This window comes from Polyodon spathula, chromosome 3 (genome assembly GCF_017654505.1).
Source record: "Polyodon spathula isolate WHYD16114869_AA chromosome 3, ASM1765450v1, whole genome shotgun sequence".
In the NCBI taxonomy this organism is placed as follows: domain Eukaryota; kingdom Metazoa; phylum Chordata; class Actinopteri; order Acipenseriformes; family Polyodontidae; genus Polyodon; species Polyodon spathula.
In genome coordinates, this window is record NC_054536.1 from 41,330,997 (window position 1) to 41,354,470 (window position 23,474).

Consider the following 23,474-nt stretch of genomic DNA (forward strand, 5'->3'; position numbering starts at 1 on the left):
TGACTTTTTTTTTTTTGTTTAAAATCATTTCATTCCCTAGTAATTTCAATGCACAGTTGGATTCGTAGCTCTGCAATCTCATGCTGTTTTGATGCTGAAACTGATATGGTCTTGAAATCGTGGCAGCATTTCTATAACACAGAGAGATCACAGATTTATTATGAGTGAAATCAGTGCCTTTTACTGTTTTAATCTTTCTTGGTAAATGGAAGTATATACACTTTGCAAGTCAGCACATCCCTAGATAGACAACAGTCTGGCACTGCTAGCCAAATATTAATTAATCCTGTTGATGCTTTCATAGTCGGACCAGTGTGAATACTGACCTGAGCTGAAAACATGACCACAAATTGAGCATTAGGCGCATCATCTATGAGGTTAAGTGTAACTAGAAAACCAGTGTTGATCATAATTGGATTGGGCATCACTATCTGCTCACAGTTTCTATTAACGGTAGTAGTGGAGTGTAGTTTGTCTTTGCTGTAATTGGATGTTTAAGGTGATTGTAGCTAACAAACTAACTACATTTTTCACACTATCACATCCATTCAGTATATAGGTCTCAATTGTGTAGTTTTGAAAAAAAAAAAACGAAAAAAAATCTAAGTTTTAGCAAACATCTATCCTCATTTTAAAACATGATACCTGGAACTACACTAGGTTCATCTCTGGTCTCAGGCTTTGCTCTTGTTCTTACACTTTCATGGTGATTTCATCTGAGTAGTGAAGTTGTTCCCAACCTTTCAGAGCTGCCTTTCCTGTTAGTAACCAACCAGCTTCCTACTGCCCTAATGACTGTCATGCTTTGTAGCCTGCATGGTACTTGACCACGCAGAGGTGAATTGACCTAGGATAGGAAAGTTTAACACATTTCCTGGACAGGAAGGCAAGCAAACTTAGAATTTGATTGGACCTACTACTGTCGTACTAAATGTCTAGTTTTACATTTAAAAACTGGGACTGCACATTTAAATCCTGCATATGCATTTTTATTCAAGTACGTTAATAGAAAATCACCTCTGGCAGCAAGTGAGACTGGGGCTGCTACATTTGTAAATGTTGTCTCATTGGGGAGTAGTTGATGTCAGATTTGCAGCACATAAAGTACAAAATGCTTTCATCACACGCTGTATCACCTCAAACGCTGAAGAGATTATAGCCAAGTGTTTATGTACAACTGCTTTATGGAAATCCCAGCTACAGTAGGTTATGATTCCTGTTGTACCCTCTGAATTCAGATTATAGATATTGTTAGGGTGGACATCATTTTATGATTCTTCCTGTATAGGCAGCAGACAAAGCTGGTACTGATGCCATTGTTATGAGTCAGAGATGCATTGCTCTGTGTATAAAGCAGAAGCAGGGCACAGTGCCAGGAGCTTTTCCCATCTGGTTTGTCTCATATGCTTGAGAAAGACGTGGAATAGATATTACACCAAATGAGGGAAAGTGCTGGCGTATTTATATGCAAGAGGCAAAAATGTGGGGTCATGCTGATGGCTAGCAAGTAAACCAGTAGTGCTGGAAGGCACATAAACAAATCTTAATTTTATAGGTACTGCTGATGGGATGCACAATAGCTGGTAAAAACTGCAGATTCAGTGTATACAACAGAAGCTGCTGTAAAATGGGTTCCTCACTTTTAGCTGTCAGTGATGCACCCTATGTGATTTTGTATGTTAAGTTAGGATAACTGCAATTATTAAGAACAATAAAGCCTTTTAACAGATGTATCAGCATGCAGATAAATACACATCAGGCAGGCAAATTCTATAGTTTTACCTGCGTGAATTGGTGGTATAGTGATACATATGGTATATCATGATGTCTGATATTGGGGTAAAATAAAAATACCGAAGTATTATGATTTTTCGATACCATTTTTTTTGTTTGTTTTGTTTTTTAGACTTTTAAAACAAAACTAAAATTGTGTGGGATTTCAGCCAGACAACGGCAATCTGGTTGAAGTCTGAAAGCAAATATCAAGTGAAAAACAATAGAACCAATTTAAGTCTTTTTAGATCGCCACCCCAAAGTTTATTTTTTTCTTTTACTGTAGTTTCTTTAGTTCTTTTAGTTTAAGTGCATCCCCAGTGCATATTACTTATTTTAAAAAAAAGTGCTGGGATAAATATCCGAGTTTTCAAACAAATATTTTTTGACATGTATTCGGATACAAAAATCAGATGTTCGTATTCGCTGGAAATGACGAATACCTTGCACTTATTTGCTGCCTCACAAGAAATTGCGGAACATTTTAAAAAATTGCAAAAGAAAAAGTTCTCTGTGTGATATGTGAGATTTAATATGGGACAGAAAAAAGGCAAGCACTTCATTCTGAAATGACTCGCTTAAACAGTGCCCTCTTGCTGGAAATGTTGTGTAGTGATTTTTATATTGAATGTAATGATTTGTGAACAGATTGACTAGAAAGTATGCTAGAAATGGAGCTGCAGTAAAGGAGACAGCAACATTAGCTTGAGGACCTGGCACATCCACAATTCTTGGTAGTCTGCACCCCTAACAGACTGAGAGCCACCAGAGAGATAGAAGAGGGTCAAAACAGCTGGGTTCAGCTAGGCAGAGGCAGGGGGAAAAAAAGAAACTTCGTCAAACACAACCATCAGAAATCAAAACATCCAACAAATTTGAGCCACTTCAGAATTTAGATGATCAAAACCAGCATCAAAAGAACGAAAGGAACAACATCCAGGACCCTATTAACAGTGGTGGCCACTCAGCAAAAAAAAGGGAGTTCATGATTGTTGGGGCTCCGTATTGAGTAACAGCAAGTTCATTTCGCAGTCTGGACCCCCTTACTACAACAGTGTGCTGCCTTCCAGGAGCCTCTGTCATGAACATCACTGAGAACGTGGACAGGTAGTAGTCATCCACATCGGTACAAAAAACATTGGAAGAGACAGATCAAGACCCCTGCAAAACAAATTCAGAGAGATAGGAAGGAAATTAAGACAAGACCAAAACTGTGGTATTTTCTGGGATGCTGCTGGCACCTTGCAAAGGAGCATACGGACAGCTGGAAATAATTAATCTAAATGCATGGCTGAAGACGTGGTGCACACAGGAAGGCTTCACCTATCTTGATCATTGGACCACATTCTACAACAAGGACTATCTAGATAGGTGGGACGGACTGCATTTAAATAAAAAGGGAACCAATCTACTCGGAGAAAGGATCCTCAAGGATGTTTAGAAGCGTTTAAACTACAAAGGAAGGGGGGAGAAATTAACAAAAAAAAAAACTGAAGGGAGACTAGATCAAAACAAGTGTAACAACTCAGATAAGACATCCATTAAATGCATTTATCTAAATGCTAGAAGTTTACCAACTAGAGCGGAGGCATGCCTTGATTGAGTCTTTTCAAATAACGAAGAAAGAATAGCTAAAACAGAGGTCAGAGAACCATTAGCTAACTCAGACCACAGTTGGTCTCATTTTGAAGTGATAAAACCTCAAAAGTAATGACTAAAGCTAAGGTTTAGAATTTTGAAACAGACTAACATAAGTAGATTGGTGTAAAATAGATAAAACATCCTCAGAATAAGGATGGCTGTTTTTTTTTAAATGTAGTACTAGAGGTGCAAAACAGTTACATCCCAGAAGTAGACAAATCTAAAACAAATTGCCAAAATGATTTAATAGATCAATTAAAATAAATATTCAGTGAAAAAAGGCATTTTACTGAGCGTTTAAAAGGGACTAAAAACAAAGTACACAGAAAGAGTACTTGGAACTGCAAATGCAAGTCAAAAAGGAAGTTAGGAAGGCCAAGAGAGAAATAGAGATGAGCGTTGCTAAGGGGGCTAAAACCAATTCCAAAAAGTTTTTCCAATATTATAACAGCAAGAGAACATTCACAGATGAGGTTAAATGTCTATGAGATACAAATTGCAAAATCATAGATGAAAAAATATATATATATTAAATTATTACTTTTTTGCAAGTTTTTACAGAGGAGGATATGACCATGCTCCACAGGTCAGCCTGTTCCTATCCCGTTTTAAATAACTTCAACATAAGAGGCAAAAGTGTTAAAGGGACTAGGAGCTCTTAAAATAAACAAATCCCCTGGGCTGGATGAGATCCTCCCAATAGTACTCAAAGAAATGAAAGAAGAAGTTATTTACAAATCACTAACCAAGGTCATGCAACAGTCTTTCACATAGGGGCTGACAGACTGGTGAATTGCAAAGGTAATACCGATCCCCATAAAAGATTAATTCTCAAACTGAACGCAGTTGAGATTCAAGGAAATGCATGCACATGGATTAGGCAGAGGTTAACATGTTGAAAACAGAAAGTACTGATTAGATGAGAAACCTCAAAATGAAGTGAGGTAACCAGTGGTGACTTAGATTCTGGTATAGTGAACAAACTTGTTAAATTTTCAGATGACACAAAAATAGGAGGAGTGGCAATCACTGATGAAGCAGGAAAGGTCATTCAAAATGATCTAGACAGCATTCAGAACTGGGCAGGCACATGGCAAATTACATTTTAATAGAGGAAAGTGTAAGGTACGGCAATAAAAATGTGCATTATAAATACCATGTGGGAGATACTGAAATTGAAGAAGGAATCTATGAAAAAGACATGAATTTATGTTGACTCAGAAATGTCTTCATCTAGACAATGTGGGGAAGCTATAAAAAAGGCCAACAAAATGCTTGGGTATATAGTGAAAACTGTTGAATATAAAACTTTATAATGCATTAATAAGACCTCATCTAGAGTATTGTGTTCAGTTCTGGTCACCTCGCTATGAAAAGGATATTGCTGCTCTAGAAAGAGTGCAAAGAAAAGCGACGAGAATTATTTCGGGTTTAAAAGGCATGTCATATGCAGACAGAATTGAATTCAATTCAAGAATTGAATCTGTTTAGTCTTGAACAAAGAAGACTACGCAGTGATCTGATTCAAGCATTCAAAATCCTAAAAGGTATTGACAGTGTCTACCCAAGGGACTTTTTCAACATGAAAAAAGAAACAAAAACCAGGGGTCACAAATGGAGATTAAATAAGGGGGCATTCAGAACAGAAAATAGGAGGCACTTTTTTACACAGAGAATCAGGAGGGTCTGGAACCAACTCCCCAGTAATGTTGTTGAAGCTGACACCTGGGATCCTTCAAGAAGCTGCTTGATGAAATTCTGGGATCAATAAGCTACTAACAACCAAACGAGCAAGATGGGCCGAATGGCTTCCTCTCGTTTGTAAACTTTCTTCAGTTCTTATGTAGGAGTGACAGAAATTAAACCAAAACGCACAGCAACTGCGTGGTGAAACAGACGCTGCGGTGCTCAGCTTTTTATTAAACAAAAAGGTTTTAAACACAATTTTGTGATTGTTCTCTATTCATGAGTTGTTAAGGGTTATCCAAAAAAAAATATATATATATGCACACACACACACACACACACACACACACACACACACACAGCCACAGACAGCTCTGGAAAAAATTAACAGACCACTGCAAAATTATCAGTTTCTCTGGTTTTACTATTTATAGGTGTGTGTTTGGGTAAAATGAACATTTTTGTGTTATTCTATAAACTACTGACAGCATTTCTCCCAAATTCCAAATAAAAATATTGTCATTTAGAGCATTTATTTGCAGAAAATGACAACTGGTCAAAATAACAAAAAAGATGCAGTATTGTCAGACCTCCAATAATGCAAAGAAAATAAGTTCATATTCATTTTTAAACAACACAATACTAATGTATTAACTTAGGAAGAGTTCAGAAATCAATATTTGGTGGAATAACCCTGATTTTCGATCACAGCTTTCATGCTTCTTGGCATGCTCTCCACCAGTCTTTCACATTGATGTTGGGTGGCTTTATGCCACGCCTGGCGCAAAAATTCAAGCAGCTCGGCTTTGTTTGATGGCTTATGACCATCCATCTTCCTCTTGATCACATTCTAGAGGTTTTCAATGGGGTTCAGGTCTGGAGATTGGGCAGGCCATGACAGGGTCTTGATCTGGTGGTCCTCCATCCACACCTTGATTGACCTGGCTGTGTGGCATGGAGCATTGTCCTGCTGGAAAAACCAATCCTCAGAGTTGGGGAACATTGTCAGAGCAGAAGGAAGCAAGTTTTCTTCCAGGACAACCTTGTACTTGGCTTGATTCATGCGTCCTTCACAAAGACAAATCTGCCCGATTCCAGCCTTGCTGAAGCACCCCCAGATCATAACCGATCCTCCACCACATTTCACACTGGGTGCGAGACACTGTGGCTTGTAGGCCTCTCCAGGTCTCCGTCTAACCATTAGACGACCAGGTGTTGGGCAAAGCTGAAAATTGGACTCATCAGAGAAGATGACCTTATTCCAGTCCTCTACGGTCCAATCCTTATGGTCTTTTGCAAACCTCAGTCTGGCTCTTCTTTGCTTCTCATTGATGAAGGGCTTTTTTCTAGCTTTGCACGACTTCAGCCCTGCCCCTAGGAGCCTGTTTCAAACCGTCCTTGCCATGCACTTCACCCCAGCTGCCGTTTGCCATTCTTTTTGTAGGTCACTTGATGTCATCCTACGGTTGCTGAGTGACATTCGAATGAGTTGGCGGTCATCCCGGTCAGTGGAGAGTCATTTTCGCCCTCTGCCGGTCTGTAGCTTTGTTGTCCCCAGTGTGTGCTGCTTGACCTTGTTCTTATGAACCGCCGTCTTTGAAATTTTAAGGATGGAAGCAACCCTACGCTCACTGTATCCCTCTGCCAGTAAAGCCAGAATTGAACCCTTCTTTTCCTCACTCAAAACTTTCCTTTTCAACTCTTTGGGCATGGTCAATAGTTATTTTTTTATTCCAATTACTTTTGAGGTACTACTAGCACTGTTTTGCCATCCAGCTGGTCCTATTGCAAGAGGATACTGATGACCACAGGAGTGGTTTTTATACTTTTCCTCGTTAAATAAGATTTGGTTCAGGTGATCCCCTAATCAGTACCTCATTCAGTAGAATGAGGTGTGCCTGTGTTGGAATTAAACAGACACTGGAATGGAATGGCTGCCATACATGTAGAGATGCTGATTTAAGAAAAAATTTGCAGTGGTCTCTTAATTTTTTCCATAGCTCTGTGTGTGTGTGTGTGTGTGTGTGTGTGTGTGTATATATATATATATATATATTATATATGTATATGTGTGTGTGTGTGTGTGTGTGTGTGTATATATATATATATATATATATATATATATATATATATATATATATATATATATATATATATATATATATATATATGGGGTGTATATATATATGGGAAAACTTGTTCTCCAAGGGATATAATACTAGAAAAATCTACTTGCCCCTTCCCACAAAACACATGTGTATAACCTGTCGAGTTTCTCTGCCTTTTTTCACTTTTTTCTACCAAAATGCACACAATATTACAGTAGGTACCACCAAATTCTGCAAGCACAAAATATGTTTTTTCTTTTGTTTATTTCTGTTGTCTTATATACTTATTTAACATCTGGTCCCATGATGGCTAACCTGGTTTGATACCCTAATGCCTTTTTTGTGTAATTTTAAAAATTTTTTGGGAAGGCAACATTCTTTCCCTGCTCTACACACTGAAAAAAAAATACAGAAATGAATGAATACATAAACACATTGCCATGAGATTTACTGTCTTAAAAAAATAATAATGAAAAATTGTACAGAATCTCATATAAGCATTTCTATAATTGTAAACATGTTGGTTGTAATGTTTAATAGTTCCACAAATCGATGTATTGTGCATGTCCAATAAATAACTAACCACTTCAAAAAAATAAAAAATAAAATCTATATATAACTTTTTTTTTTTAATAGTGTTTTAAATAAAACAAAACATGGTCAATGGAAAATTAGATTAGCAACACTAAAATAAATAAAATTTTTGCCAGTAAATGCCTTACCTTGTCGATTATGGTGAGTTTTTTTTTTTTTTTGTAACTTTACTAGACTGCTGTATTTAAATGTCAGGTTAATGTGTTCAGAAAGCAGTATCACTTATTTGCTAACTTACAAAAAGCGTAAATAATACCTTAAGTTTAAAAGATTAGTCGTGCCTTGCCAGAGGCTCTCTTGCGCGCCATTTGCAACCAATAGAAGATTAGCTTTTTCCACAGCTAGCCAATCAGAAGTGATAGGGGTGGGACAGAAACACTTTTTAAAATGTTTGTGTATAGGTGCTAGACTTAAGCAATTCAGTTTTCAGAAGCTTGCTAGGTTGAGGGGGACTAAGAAGGCACAGTGTATTCACTTACCACAAACACTCTTTCCAAGTGAGTGCATTCAACCATAGGTTGTTTTTTCTTTATCTTTTTTATAAATCACAAACCTGGACTTATTGATCACATGTTTCTGGCATTTCCCAGGCAGGGTACAATTAGTTGTCCTAGCATTTTCTATGATCCATTCTCTAGCTACTGCATGCAGTATATTCACAACTGACCATTGAGATGCTGGGAACCAATGAAGAACAAGACGCTTGATAAAATGCAAACTCAAACTCTGCAGCAAAATTGCTGTGCATATTTTTAAATGTCATCTTGGCCTGGGTAAGCGGCCACAGGGTTGAGAGCTTAACACTTTCCATGCACTTTCTCTATCCGTCAATACTCTGCTGCTGTATGTAAACTCTGTGCTACAGTAGCTCCCATGACTTGCAAAATGAAGATCCATAAAATTAGAAAAATGCCCAGGATGAGTTAAGAAAGTATTTAGGAAATCGCTGAACTCGTATAATAAAACAAACAAACAAAAACTTTCAGCTGGTGAAACTCGAGGCCTATTCATGCAAACTTTCCCTGCGACACTACCTTTCACACCAGTGGCGACAGGCACACACAATGTGATAGGCAGCTCTCCTCGGGTTTGTCATTGGTCAGTTCTCCAGCTGCCACATGACAAAATTGCAACACCAATCCTATTTTTTCTGCATCGCTTCAGTGTTGCCCCATCGCATTGCAGTGGTTCATATCAAAACTGCATGTTTTTTTGTCAATTAAATATTGAAGCAGAATTTCTCTCTCAAAGAAATTGCAGAAAAGTTAAGGTGATAGTCTTTTATATTCTTGCATTTGACCAAATCTACTGGAAGAATGCAGAACAATGTAGTGAAACCAGTTTACACAGAATTAGACTATTCTTGATTGCTTGTAACAGATTACTGTTGTAAGAAATATCAACAAGGTAGATCGAAAAAATTGAATTTAGCTAGGTAGGTCTAAAGCTTTGTCAGTTTTGCTAACGGATTAAAAAAAAAAAAAAAACAGCCCTTGCCATGGGAGGCAGTTCTGTGATGTTTGACTACATTTTTTTAAAAATTGTCTTATACAGTGCTTTATTATTTTCAAATACATTTAAAGTCTGTCATTAGTGCCAGCACACCATTTAGTAGATGGTAAAAAGGAATATCTTTTGTGTGTTTTTAATTAGCTTTGATAAAGAGAGTAATGCATATATGTGTAGCGTCAACATAAATGTATGTAATACTGCTTAATATTTTAAAAAATTCATTCATTTCATTGTTTCATATTTTTGGAAAATTTATTTTACAACCAAGACAATTGTTTCTCATCCTGATCTTATGCTCACCTTGGCCCTTCTCCCTGAGAATTGCTCAGTAGGCAATAATTCATAGAAGAGCAGTTTCATTCAAACTAAATGACTCTGAATGATTGTTAATGATAAATCTCTCTCCCGACCTGTGAGTGTGTTGTATAAAGGGAACAGAGTGGACTGGGTGGCCTGACAATTCATTCCCAGGGTTAGGTGGAAGTCAACCATCTAGAAAGGGGGCTTGGCTGTGGTACATTAAGTCCTCACCCCAGATGGAAAGCGATGTGGCAACCGCGGATTGGAGGAGAAACGGCTGCACTCGCTAACCAATGGGGCGTGACTGAAGGTACAAATAGGGGATGTGGCTAGGTAATCTGTTCCTTTGCTTATGGTTAAGAGAACCCTAAGTTTTATTTGTTTGTATCGTCTAATTGTACTGCTTGTTATTTATTAGATGGCTAACATGATCCCGGACAACATTCTACCATTGTTCACGGATTAATATTGTATTTCACCATGAACACTACAGCACTCACTCTGGACTTGTGACCGTGCTTGTGTTTTGTGTGTGTTTAGCTGTGTCTTATTTCGGGACTGCAACCTGTTGTTTATTGAACTGTGCAATACACATCATTATGTATTGCCAGCTCTCCATTTCTTTACTGTTGGCATCAGACTTTGGATTATAAATAAACCACCATTTCACCGGTACTTTGTTTTTTGTCATTTTCTTGAGCACCTCTACACCTGCGCACTGCAAACCACTTTGCCGCAGACTCACACCACCATAGTGGGCGAAGCGATTGTACAGCATCCAGATCTCAATACCATCCCTGGCACAGAGACTGACTGGATTGTAAACCAGCCAGGCGTATAATAGGCGCTTTGTAAAGGCACTCTGTGTTTGTAGGGCTGTGCACAGCTCTGCACATTGTACCGTGACTGGTGAAGTTGATTTTATTTTATTTTTTAAACTGAATGAACTGTTTTAGTGAATTAAAAAAGACATTGAAATAACCACATAAGTTAATGTACTGTAGCACACAACCAGAAAAAACAGTTCTGCCTTCGTTTTACTGGAATTTGTGCTTCAGGGTCATTTAAAATTTTTATTTCTTTCATGTTTCATTGACATTGTTACTATACAGGAAAGGTTGCAGTTGTAGATTAATAATAATTTTAACAGTATAATACGAGCAAGAAACTACTGTCATAATTTAAATGCTCTCCATGCAACTGTTATTTCTTGCTATGCAGTTTTGTACCGTTACAGTAACAGTACAGAAAATGTGCCTTTGTTTTTGCACAAAAAATATGGCTCATTGTGTTTCTAGTGCTTTGTGTGTGATGTCATGTCAGTTATGGGGGTGAGGCGGACTATACTTTAAGGATTTCTTTCCCTACATAGGCTATTTTTATTTTCCTTTTTCCCCCATTTTAGATGTTTTGGATTTGTATTCGCTTCCCCCATTTTATTATCAGCAGCTCTGTTCCTGTATTGGACAATCAGTTCTCTGCCTGAGCTTCACGTATTGGGCCAAGTTTGTAACGAGCAGCCAAAGAATGCACTGCCGGGACTGTTCTGATAAGGGTTAATGAATAGAAGAGGAATGTGGTGAGCATTTGTACATTATTATGCCCTCCATCATTTGATAATATAATCTGACAAACCACACATCCCCTCTCCGTCTCTGTGAAGACTTCAGGGCTGATGTGATTCAGGATGCTGTATATTACTGTGGGCTTTGGAGCTTAGAAAATGACAAGCAAACTACATGGGGAAGAAGAGCTTCCCTTTCAAACTCTTCTGGGTACATTATGTCAAAAGGGAGTACCCTGTATATAGTGCCCAACTCGTGGAAGGTGGTTTTATACACCATCCGCTTTATCAGGAAGAAAAACAACCCAAAAACTCCACCAACAATAAATTGGGTAAAAAAAAAAATAAACTGTTCTGTTGTGTGCATGCTCAAAATGGCTGCTGTGTTCTAGGGATGGGAATTTTAAACATTTTAAACGTATAAACTATAAAGGGCTAAGACGTATAATATGCTAGACGTGTAGTCACGTGATAAATTTCACCAAGCGCATATTTTTTTATGTATTTATTTTAGTCATTTATCATCCTATACAGTAGTCTGTCGCATATCCAACTACTGTGGTACAAGAATAAGGGTGGTATTATAAAATGAAAGGGGTTTGGCCAAGTAAGTAGTTCTTGGTGCAACAGAAAGATTGATCATGCTGTAGTAGGCGTGGTAAGAGATTTAATGACAAGCGTTTTTTTTTAATAAAATGGCATCTCTAAACAAAGGAATGGTGCAAAGGCACATTTGGAAGTATGTTGAGGAACCAGACGAGAAAACCGTAATATGTAAGTAATTAAACCAGATAAAATTGGCGTACCACAAAAACACAACTTCAGTGCTTCACCATTTGAAAGGAAAACATTCAGAAATTACTGTGGTTGGAGCTACTGATGGTAGTAAAAAGCAAACATCCATAACAACATTTGCCAGAGATGTTCATGTTTCCCCCTATGAGGACAGTGTGTGTGAAAGATTATCCCAGTAATCATCAATTACAAAATAAATATATTATTTAATACTATTTTTGTCCACTGCATGTCTGTAGGCAGCGAGTTTCTTGTTTGATTGACTTAGTTTACACGCTTTAACAAATTCAAAAAATTTGTGGATTTAGAAAAGAAACGTGGTGTGGATATTGGTACAGCTTACAGCAACAGACAAGGGTGCAAATCATTTACCCAGACAATTGGTGAGGTTCTGGAGCAAAATCTTGTAGACGAACTAAACAGACTTTTTCTCTGTGCTGCATGATGGAACAACAGATGCTGGAAATACAGAGAAGGAGCTGTTGTTTGTGACGTATATAGCATCGGACACTGAAGAGTTTGATCCCACTCCAGTCACCGAGAGATTTTTTGCAGTCTTAGGTGACCTTGTGCAAAGCCTTCTGGGTCTCAAAAAATCCCTCAAAAGAGACCATCAACAGAGGTTTTACACTTTGATAGTTCAGATGAGTGATAAGCTACTAGACTAAATAGAAATTTACTTGGAAAGGGTTTGCCCACAAGCAGTGATGTATAAAAACTTTTTTTCAACTTAAAATTAAGTTCAGCTTAGTTAAAAAGAGTTGAGTTGTTTAAAAAAAGAACTCAAGTAATAAATGAAACAATTCAAATAAATGTTTGACAATTTAAAACACATTTTAAAGTGTCATCATTGAGTCTGTTGCCATTACAATCAGTAGGGATGGAAATAAGACTCCCGTTGCATAGCAGTTGGAGCCATTTTGGGTTTTCTGACCTGCAGATGCTATGCATAAGGAGTCTTATTTCTAGCCCTGCAATGGATAAACAACGTAATGAAAAAAAAAAAAAAAAAAAAAAATTGCTACACAAATCCCAAGTTTTGCTACTGAAATTATATTTTGAGTCGCAGAATTACTATACAAACAAAAAAGTTATTTCCATCCCTGGAATACAGTCAGTCAGTTAGTGATTAGCAGGGACGGATCTAGCCTTGTAGCTTGACGGGTTCACAAAATTTTTCAAGATACATAAAAGGTTCCCTGTGACCCGACCTCACCTCAACAAATTTATAACATACTTTTAAGGAAATGTTCCTTTCAGTGCAGTTTGGAACACATTTGCTAGTAAATTTAATTAACATACTGAGAGTACTAAGCAATACTTGGGAGTTATTCAAATAAATATAGCTTCTGCCTGTTTTTTACACTCTTTCTCTATAAGCGGAATCCAACTCCTGATGTACAGGTGTTTTAGTTTGTTGCATCACAGATATGAAATTATTGCCAACTATTACAGCTGATTTGTGGAATTCTGATTTTTTTCATATTTTTTTTCATATTAATTTTTTATAATTTTGAGTTACCAATTATTATTTGTATTTATTTTTCCCCCAATTTACAATGTCCAATTTTCTTTTTTGTTTAGTTTTTTTCTCTCCTCACCGCAGTGAGTCCCTACACAGCACATATGTTCTGAGGGTGTGTGAGCGTCCTCCGATCTCACAAGCCTGAAACCAAAATCTCACTTTTCAGAGCAATCCAGAGCAGAGATGAGCAGGCTACTGATCCCGGAGAACAGACCTGCTTTTTTATTCACCCTGAATGTGTTTGGCCTCTGGCCAGTAGGGTTCGCTGTCGGGTGATGAGGAGAAGCAATCCTTGCCGTTTTCACAACCCCCACCCCGGGAGTGTCCGAGCCAATGCGATGTCCCCTTCAGAGACCCCAGTAAAGGCTTCTTTGCACAGCCCGGACGCGAACTGGCGCCGTCTCTTCCTGCACTCCCCGCGGCAGCTCTTTAACTGGATGAGCCACTCGAGGACTCGTTCCCCAGATTTTTAAAGGATGTGTGTATAACCTGTCAAGTTTCTCTGCGTTTTTTTTTACTGATTTTCTACCAAAATGCACACAATATTAGATAAAAGGAACCCTGAGTGAACAAGTAACACAACATTTTGATACGTATTTATTTATTAAAGAAAGTTATGCAACACCCAGTGCCCCCGTGTGAAAAAGTAATCGTCCCCTTAGACTCAATAACTGGTTATGCCACCTTTAGCAGCAATAACTGCAACCAAACACTTCCTGTAGTTATTGATCAGTCGCTCACAGTGCCGTGGAGGAATTTTGGCCCACTCCTTCATGCAGAACTGCTTCAATGCATAAACTGCTCTTTTCAGGTCCTGCCACAACATCTCAATGGGGTTTAGGTCTGGACTTTGACTAGGCCATTCCAAAACTTTAAATTTCTTGTTCTTTAACCATTCTGATGTAGACTTGCTTGTGTGTTTCGGTTCATTGTCTTGCTGCATGACCCAGCTGAGCTTCAGCTCAAGGATGGATGGCCTGACATTCTCCTGTAGAATTCTCTGATACAGAGCAGAATTCATGGTTCCTTCAATGATGACAAGTTCAGGTCCTGATGCAGCAAAGCATCCCCAAATCATGACACTACCACCACCATGCGTGACTGGTATGAGGTTCTTGCTGTAGAATGCAGTGTTTGGTTTTCGCCAGCCATAACGGGGCCCATGTTGGCCAAAAAGTTCCACTTTTGACTTATCTGTCCATAGAACATTGTTCAAGAACTCTTGAGGATCACCCAGGTGCTTTTTGGCATACTTGAGATGAGCTTTTATGTTCTTTTTAGTGTGCATTGGTTTCCGCCTTGCTACTCTGCCATGAATCCCATTTTTGCCCAGTGTCTTTCTGATGGTGGAGTCATGAACACTTACCTTCATCGTGGCAAGAGAGGCCTGCGGATCCCTGGATGTTGTTCTAAGGTTCTTTGTGACTTCCTGGACAATTTTATGCCTTGCTCTTGGAAAGATTTTGGCAGGACAGGCCACTCCTGAGAACATTCACTACTGTCCCAAACTTTCTCAGTTTGGACAATATGGCTCTGACTGTGGTTTGGTGGAGACCCAGAGCCTTAGAAATGGCTTTGTAACCCTTTCCAGACTGATAGGCATCAATAACTTTTTCCGGAGGTCTTCAGGAATATCTTTTGATCGTGGCATGCTGTGCCTCTAGAACCTGTGTGCTGACAACTTCACTCTGATGGTAAGGGCCAAAGTTAGTCAGATTTATATAGATCAGGCCTGATTGTTAACCAAAGTATTCAAACAGCTGACCCTAATTATCCCTTTAATTAGGTTGAGTTAACTAGGGGGGTAGTAACTTTTTTCACACCTGAAGATTGCGTGTTTGATTACCTTGTACACCAAACAAATGAAAGAAGCACCAAAGTTTGGTGTCATTTTTTCTGTCAGAAAAAGTAAGTAGAACACTGCTGCAGCTGGGTGATCCTGGTTTCATACCCTGATGGTGTTTTTTTTTGTTTGTTTTTTTGTTTTTTTTTGGGAGGGCAACATTCTTTCCCTGCAGTACTCTCACTGAAAAATAAATACATGAATTAATTCATACATACATAAACACATTGCCATGAGATTTAGTCTGTATTTAAAAAAATAATAATAATAAAATATTGTACAGATAATCTTATATAAGTATTTAATTTCTATCATTAAACATATGTCAATTTTCATGTTTTAATAGTTTCAGAAATCAATGGACTGTGCATGTCCTATAGATAACTAATATCACTTGTGTTCAATTCTAGTAAATGTAGCAATAAAATCTTAACAAAAGAAATGGCAAAATAGGTAACTAGCAAATTAGTTTAGTAATACTAAAATCCAAAGAAAAAAAAAAATAAAGCTTTTGCCAGGGAATGTTTGTCTGGAAATGCTTCTAACAGTAAACTTTATGTTTTTAAACATCCCAACAAGTACACACTTGACCACAAAGTGTTAAATTACACAACACAATTTTTTCTAACCCGCTAATACCATAGTGACCTATGGTGGTTTTTGTTGTTGTGTTTTTTTGTAACTTTATTATATTGCTTCATTTAAATGTCAGGTTCATGTATTAAGAAAGCAGCTTCACTTGTTTACTAATTTACAAAAAACATAAATAATACCTTAAGTTTAAAAGATTATGCCTTGCAAAAGGCTCTCATTTCTGTGTTTCTTTGTAACCAATAGAAGATCAGTTTCCACAGCGATCTTCCAGTGACAGGGGTGGGATGTAAACACTTTTTTTAAATGTTGGTGATTCAGTGCTAGACTTCAGCAATTCAGTTTTCAGAAGCTTGCATGGCTCTCTAGAAATATACCCAGAGTGTCTTTCTAGCAACTTAATGAACAGAGGAAAAATAAATGAATAAGTAAAAACAGCTTGTCTGACGGGCAAAGTATAACTGCAAAACTTGTCCCTCACACAAATCTTGCTGTCATTGCACACCCCTGATCATCATAATTTCTCAGAATATTATATAAATCTCCCAATGTAGCATTCTTTGGATTGTACAACTCCCTTAGATTACATTTGGCACAAAAACATAATATTGTGGATTTTATTGTATAACAGTTTGTATTTAAGACAATCGGCCATTGAATTTTCCGACTTCGCTTTGCAGAAGGTGAAGGATTTCCAGATGTGATGAAATTTGTTGAGCCACACTGTGCCGACCCGTAAAACAATAAGAGCGACACTGAAAAAACTTTGTGTGCTTCAGCTGTTCAGTACAACAAGTATGTTTGCCAAGTACCAACGGTAATGGTGTCTGAGCCAATTGACGTAAGGGGTTAGAAGGGTAGCGTTTCCGAAAAAAACTGTTCTGAATTTGACCGTACTGTTTAGTACAGTTTTGTGTTAATAAACAAATATACTGCACTAAAGTAAAGGACCTCCAAGAAACACTTCAAACGGGTAGGCCAGGCACATCCGGTCCGTGTCTGAGAAGTTAGGTCTCTTCGAACCTACCTTCGTAGGCATTCTGGGGCGAAGATACCAAATTATGCGTTTGTGTCGTAAACACCAGACAGCCAACCCAACCCTGCTGTCAGAAAAGCAGTGTGAAATAGCGTAGCCGACCCACATGACACTGCGTCCTGACCTGGGTAGGTTCTAACCCAGGCAGGGCATGATGGTGTGAAAGGGGCTTTAAATAAAGAGTGTGTGTGTGTGTGTGTGTGTGTGTGTGTGTAGATCTGGTTTAAACCCGGACACTGCATAGCATTTTAAGCGTTTATAAAAGCTGCACTTCAGTGGATTCTTAATGATTTAAGTTGTACTGCATTTGTTAAGCCATGTGAGAGCCTGTGTGAATGAAAGGTGCTATATAAATATCATCTACTTTCCAAGAGGTGGCAGGGTTTATTGCTGTGGCTATCGGAATATTGCATGCTCTGGGACTGACGGGAGGAATGGCTCGCTGGAAAGCCTGCCAGTGGTCTTTTACAGCTATGTGAAATGTATGCTGTGCAAACAATACTATTCACACTCCAATGCCCATGTGTTCAGAACTTGTATTCAGAGCCTAGTTCATCCTAATTTTAGGTCGATCTAGTGACTATTAGAAAGGTGAAAATGTTCAGCCAGCTTTGACTACCTACTGTAGATGTACCTCTTATGATCTGTAATTTGACTACAGCTATGGACAGAAGTGCATCACCCTATGGAGTTATGTCATTTTGCTTCATAAAGTCAAATGAAACCTGCTGAATAATGTTCAGTTAGCATATTGAATTACATACTGCTTTGTAGTTTTTGTACATACGCTATGAACGTGTGTTGTATTTCACGCATGAGATTAGCCGTAAACAACCCACTTAACCCCTTATTAGGTTATCCTTATCCGTGAAATAACTACAGGACTCAATTTATGTTCATGGAGTATCTAAGTATCTGCTGCCCACATAGAACATTACATGGAAACGTAATTTTAAAATATCAATAAACGCCGTCTTTAAAATTTTGAAGTGATAAGAGTGATTATAGCTAGGGATGTGATTTTTATCGCATTTGTTTCCACTCAGGGTGAAAATAGGAAAGGAGCAGTTCACGTCTTTTGATTTGGTTTCAGTGCAAAGTTAAAGCGATTAGCAAACGTCAAATAACGGTGAATACTTCCACAGAACTAGAAAAAAAAGTGCTGAAATTAAGCAACTAACAGAGCAATATCCCAAACAATGTCATGAAAGCAGAGGGAGCAGCTTTAGGGGAAACCAACTTAAAATTAAGCGAAGCATTTTGTGCAGAAAATATACCTTTGTATCACTTGATAATGCAAAATCTAAAGGGAGGACGGTTTACAGTTCTGCACAAGCATGAACCCTGATTTGCAGCTCTTGCAGTCCTTCCACATTCATTGACTTTCTATGTATAGTAGCAGATGTCAAGTTGAAATGAAAATGTTTGCAATATCAGATGATTCTTTATAGAGATTTGCTGTGTAGATCGGAGTACTGTAATTACCAAACAGACTACCTGACAGCGTCATCTGAAATCGTGATCAAACAACCTAAAATCGTGAATCATTTTTTTCCCCCATAATTAATTGTCTTACCTTTCTTTTTAATCTGTTAGTTTGAATTAAAATAATTTATACATTCATTTCACTTCCTGGTTTTCACTTTGCTCGTTTCCAAAGAAATGTGTCATGACTGCAGTAGGATTGTAGTCCCGGTCAAGATTTAACTTCTGAAATACATCACCCAGTATACACAGCCGTAGATAATTCAGTCAGCATGATAAGCTGTTAAGGTAGGGCTAACATACACTATCTGCCAAATTAGATTTGCATATTTTGTGTCAGTTTACGGCCTCAGTACAGCGCCCTGGGTAAAAGGAAAATTAACTTCCAAGTGACTTTTTTAAAATCATTCGACATGGAATTTAATTGCCACTCAATTTTAAACAAGGACCAACGAGCGAAAAATAGCATTTCCTGTTGTGAATTTTTTAAAAGGCATGTATGGGTATCATTAAATATCTGCACACCCTACTGTATTGTGAATTGAAGTACACAACAGGTAATATAGAAAAGTATTTTATTAGCATGTACAAACACAGGTGTTTGTGAATTTTGAATGCATGTAAAATGTGAAAAACTAATGATTATACATTAACCGTTAGTGGTTGCCACAAAGCTTTGCCATTTGATCCTCTTGCCTCACCAGAAGGCCAGACCCATCAGATTTATAGCTTTTTTGTGCACAGGAGTGTTCTAATGAATTATTTGGTTTATATGGCTTATTTTAAAAAATAAATAATTTGCCCTTTTATTCTGTTCTGAAAGATTTCCAAGAGTGTTTGTTTTTTTTTTTTTTTTTTTTTTTAACTGGTGCCCTATAAACCTGACACATGACAATTTTCCATCAAATTCAAAGTCCATAATTGTTGTACCAATATTAACAAATACGCCATTCAGTTGCAGATTTAGTTTCATACAATAGTGTTAAAAAAAATAATAAATGTAGAGAATTATCTGCAGAATTGTTTGGACATGAGTAAAGGAACAAAGCATGCATACGAGTCAATTTAGCTCAAAAGAAAAGTATATTTCACATTACACCCTGTCAAACAAGTCTCACCTGCTGGTTTAAAGTACATCTGTTTCTGTGTTTTTTGTTGGTGAAGAGCTTTGCAATGATGCTTTTGTAAAAGGCACTGAGTAATTCAGAAGTGATAATTTATTATATTGGTGGTCCATGCTTTTGCTGTATTACTGTATGTGTGTGTTATGTACGTCTCCCTTTTTTGGAGCTTCCAACTTTGCTAAAGAGAATTTTTGAGCTGATTGAGCTTTCCTGGATCAAGCAGTGTTTACATTTAATTAAAATACCTCAGAAGTCAGAGCTGATGTATCCCATCTGAAAATGATTTATTCAAGCATAAGCATCGCCAGAACCAATGTGAATCATTTTTCTATGAACTATATCCAGTATCCCCGTTCGAGAACAGGCCCTATCTTTAAGGCTGTTTAAGAGACGGTCAAGAGGTCTCTGTCTCTAGGCTTGGTGGAGGAGTTTGTTCATTCGCCAGCTTTTTTCCTCTGGCAGGTTTTTACTCTGACTTCTGTGGTCATAAGTGAAATATTTTTTGTGATTTCACCTGGCGTAGTTGCAGTCAGTCTAAATGAATTTGGATGGATATTTAGAATGGACTGGTTTCTTGTTTGACTCATAAAGAGTGCTAATTAAAGTTTTCCAGTCCTTTTTTTCACTCTGTTATTTATATATATATATATATATATATATATATATATATATATATATATATATATATATACACACACACACACACACACACACACACACACACACACACAGTGCCTTGCAAAAGTATTCAGACCCCTGACCAATTCTCTCATGTTACTGAATTACAAATGGTACATTGAAATTTAGTTCTGTTTGATATTTTATTTTAAAACACTGAAACTCAAAATCAATTATTGTAAGGTGACATTGGTTTTATGTTGGGAAATATTTTTAAGAAAAATAAAAAACTGAAATATCTTGCTTGCATAAGTATTCAACCCTCACATATTAATATTTGGAAGAGCCACATTTCGCTGCAATAACAGCTTTAAGTCTTTTGGGGTAAGTATGTACCAGCTTTGCACACAGTGTCGGAGTGATTTTGGCCCATTCTTCTTGGCAGATTTGCTCCAGGTTGTTCAGGTTGGTTGGACGACGCTTGTGGACCGCAATTTTCAAATGGTGCCACAGATTCTCAGTGGGATTGAGATCAGGACTTTGACTGGGCCACTGTAGGACATTCACCTTTTTGTTCTTGAGCCATTCCAATGTTGCCTTGGCCTTGTGCTTGGGATCATTGTCCCGCTGATAGGTAAATTTCCTCCCAAGCTTCAGTTTTTTAGCAGACTGAAGAAGATTCTCTTGCAGTATTTTCCTGTATTTTGCACCATCCATTCTTCCTTCAATTGTAACAAGATGTCCAGTCCCTGCTGATGAGACTCATCCCCACAGCATGATGCTGCAACCACCATATTTCACTGTAGGGATGGTGTGTGTTGAGGCATGGGCAGTGTTAGGTTTGCGCCACACAGAGCACTTTGAGTTTTGGCCAAAAAGCTCTATTTTGGTCTCATCTGACCACAAAACCTTTTCCCACATCGCAGCTGGGTCACTCTCATGCTTTCTGGCAAACCCGAGACGTGCTTTCAGATGGTACTTTTTGAGTAACGGCTTGCTTCTTGCCACCCTCCCATACAGGCCAGTGTTATGCAGAGCTCTTGATATGGTTGACTGGTGCACCATTACTCCACTCCCAGCCACTGAACTCTGTAGCTCCTTCAAAGTGATTGTTGGCCTCTCTGTGGCTTCTCTCACAAGTCTCCTTGTTTGAGCGCTGAGTTTTGAGGGACGGCCTTTTCTTGGCAGTGCCTGGGTGGTGTGATGCAGCTTCCACTTCCTGATTATTGATCCAACTGTGCTCACTGGGATATCCAAACACTTGGATATTATTTTGTACCCTTTCCCTAATCTATGCATTTGTATTACTTTATCTCTAACTTCTGTAGAATGCTCTTTGGTCTTCATTTTCCTTCAGATTCACAACCTTACCAATGATCCTTCAACAGTGGGGTTTTTATCTAGAAAATGTGACAGCAACTTTAATGGTTCACAGGTGGAGGCCAATGGTAAGGTAATTGTGTCCTCGTTAGGGCAATTTCTTTCATCGGTGCAAACTGGGAGCTTCCACAGCACAGGGGTTGAATACTTATGCAAGCAAGATATTTCAGTTTTTTATTTTTCTTAAAAATATTTCCCAACATAAAACCAATGTCACCTTACAATAATTGATTCTGAGTTTCAGTGTTTTAAAATAAAATATCAAACAGAACGAAATTTCAATGTACCATTTGTAATTCAGTAGTATGAGAGAATTGGTCAGGGGTCTGAAAACTTTTGCAAGGCACTGTGTGTGTGTGTGTGTGTGTATATATATATATATATATATATATATATATATATATATATATATATATATATAGTATATATATACTATATATACACATATATATAGTGTGTGTGTGTGTGTGTGTGTGTGTGTGTGTGTGTGTGTGTGTGTGTGTATTTTGTATTTGAAATGTTTACATATCCTGAATTAACATAAAAAAACAAGTGAAGAACCAAAAGCAGACGTGCTTTCCATTTCGTTAACCAATTTCCACTTTTTCCATCTGTGTTCCGCAATTGTGGAAAATAACAGGGCTTAAATTAACTGGCCTGTTGACCCTTATCACCTGTGTCTGTCAGAATTTTCCTTGCAAGAGTATTTAATCATATATCAAGTACGACATGCATAATCCTGCATGTTGTTGAAGTGAATAGTTTCCTGTAGGGTTAAGTTACAGACTGATTCTACCCCTTCAGACACTGCATCTATTTAATAGGTACTGCATCTAAAGAGCCTGTGTTCTGTAGTGGCAGTAAAGCCAAATCCATGTAAATCACACACTTGTGTTTCCATTGCAAAAATGAAATGGACGCATACTGTTGATTTATTTCAAAATTTTAGTACATTTTCGTTGCAATACAGTAAAGTACAGTGTCCTTTTTATCACTTACCAGTGCAAGCCTGTTGTATCGCGATAGAAAGCACACTGTGTGTCATTACCGTTTTTTGTTGTTTTCCAGTGTAAATTGACAAATCATATGTTATGCCATCTGCATTTTATTAATATATTGTTTAATGACAAGAAGGGGGTTAAAAAATAAACAAAAATCACTTAACATGTTATCTTTGTAGGTCAAGTGGTCTAATTTGTCGCTGAGCTCCGTAACAAAAACACACCAAGAACTTGAAGACTTTTTATTAAAGGTAAGTAATAGCGGTGTTTCCATATCTATTGGGCCAAATTGTTCAAGTGACATAGATACTGTATGGGGTAAACTAACTGCATTTACAGCATCCGTATGGGTTATGCTTCCACAAAATAGGAATTAAGCTCAACATTTACATCTTGCAGCACCCTGAATCCCTAGATTAAGCAGTTAACTTTAATGTGAGGGCAGAAATGCATATGGGAGGTGGTGCTGCTTCTGTTTTTAATCCATCGCTGAATCATAGCACTACATTTACTAAACTGGGATGGGAAAACTGTAAGACTCACCTAAGATTGTTATGTATACACTCGCTAATCAAATTTGTATTAAAACCTAGAATGGGTGAAACTGCTATCCATTCCTTCTCTCCCAAAAAGCTACCAAAAGAGGTTTCCACTGAATCGTTTGAAAGAGGCATTTTAAGATTGCTGAACCAAGGCGACAAATGGGGACATGGGGACCTGGAGCAGACCTTAATGTAAGTCACTTACCGCTAGGCACATGCGAGCACATGCTTACTGCAAGAGTGAAAGATAGACAAAGATGGGTAGAGTAAGCATGTAAAATGAGTATAGAACCAAATCTGACCCAATAATCTTGCAGTCAGAAGATTTGATTTAAATTGATCGCTTCTGGCTAAGC

At 37.8% G+C, this 23,474-nt stretch overlaps 1 protein-coding gene across 1 annotated transcript in view; it reads left to right on the forward strand.

Annotated features, from left to right (window-relative positions):
• The window catches only part of LOC121313096 (zinc finger CCHC domain-containing protein 2-like), a 73,853-nt gene that overhangs the window by 11,234 nt on the left and 39,145 nt on the right, over positions 1–23,474 (forward strand). Inside the window, exons 4-5 of the mRNA XM_041245258.1 lie at positions 22,756–22,827; positions 23,210–23,310. Of these exons, the coding sequence (XP_041101192.1) occupies positions 22,756–22,827; positions 23,210–23,310 (173 nt within the window). The remainder of the gene's footprint in view (positions 1–22,755; positions 22,828–23,209; positions 23,311–23,474) is intronic.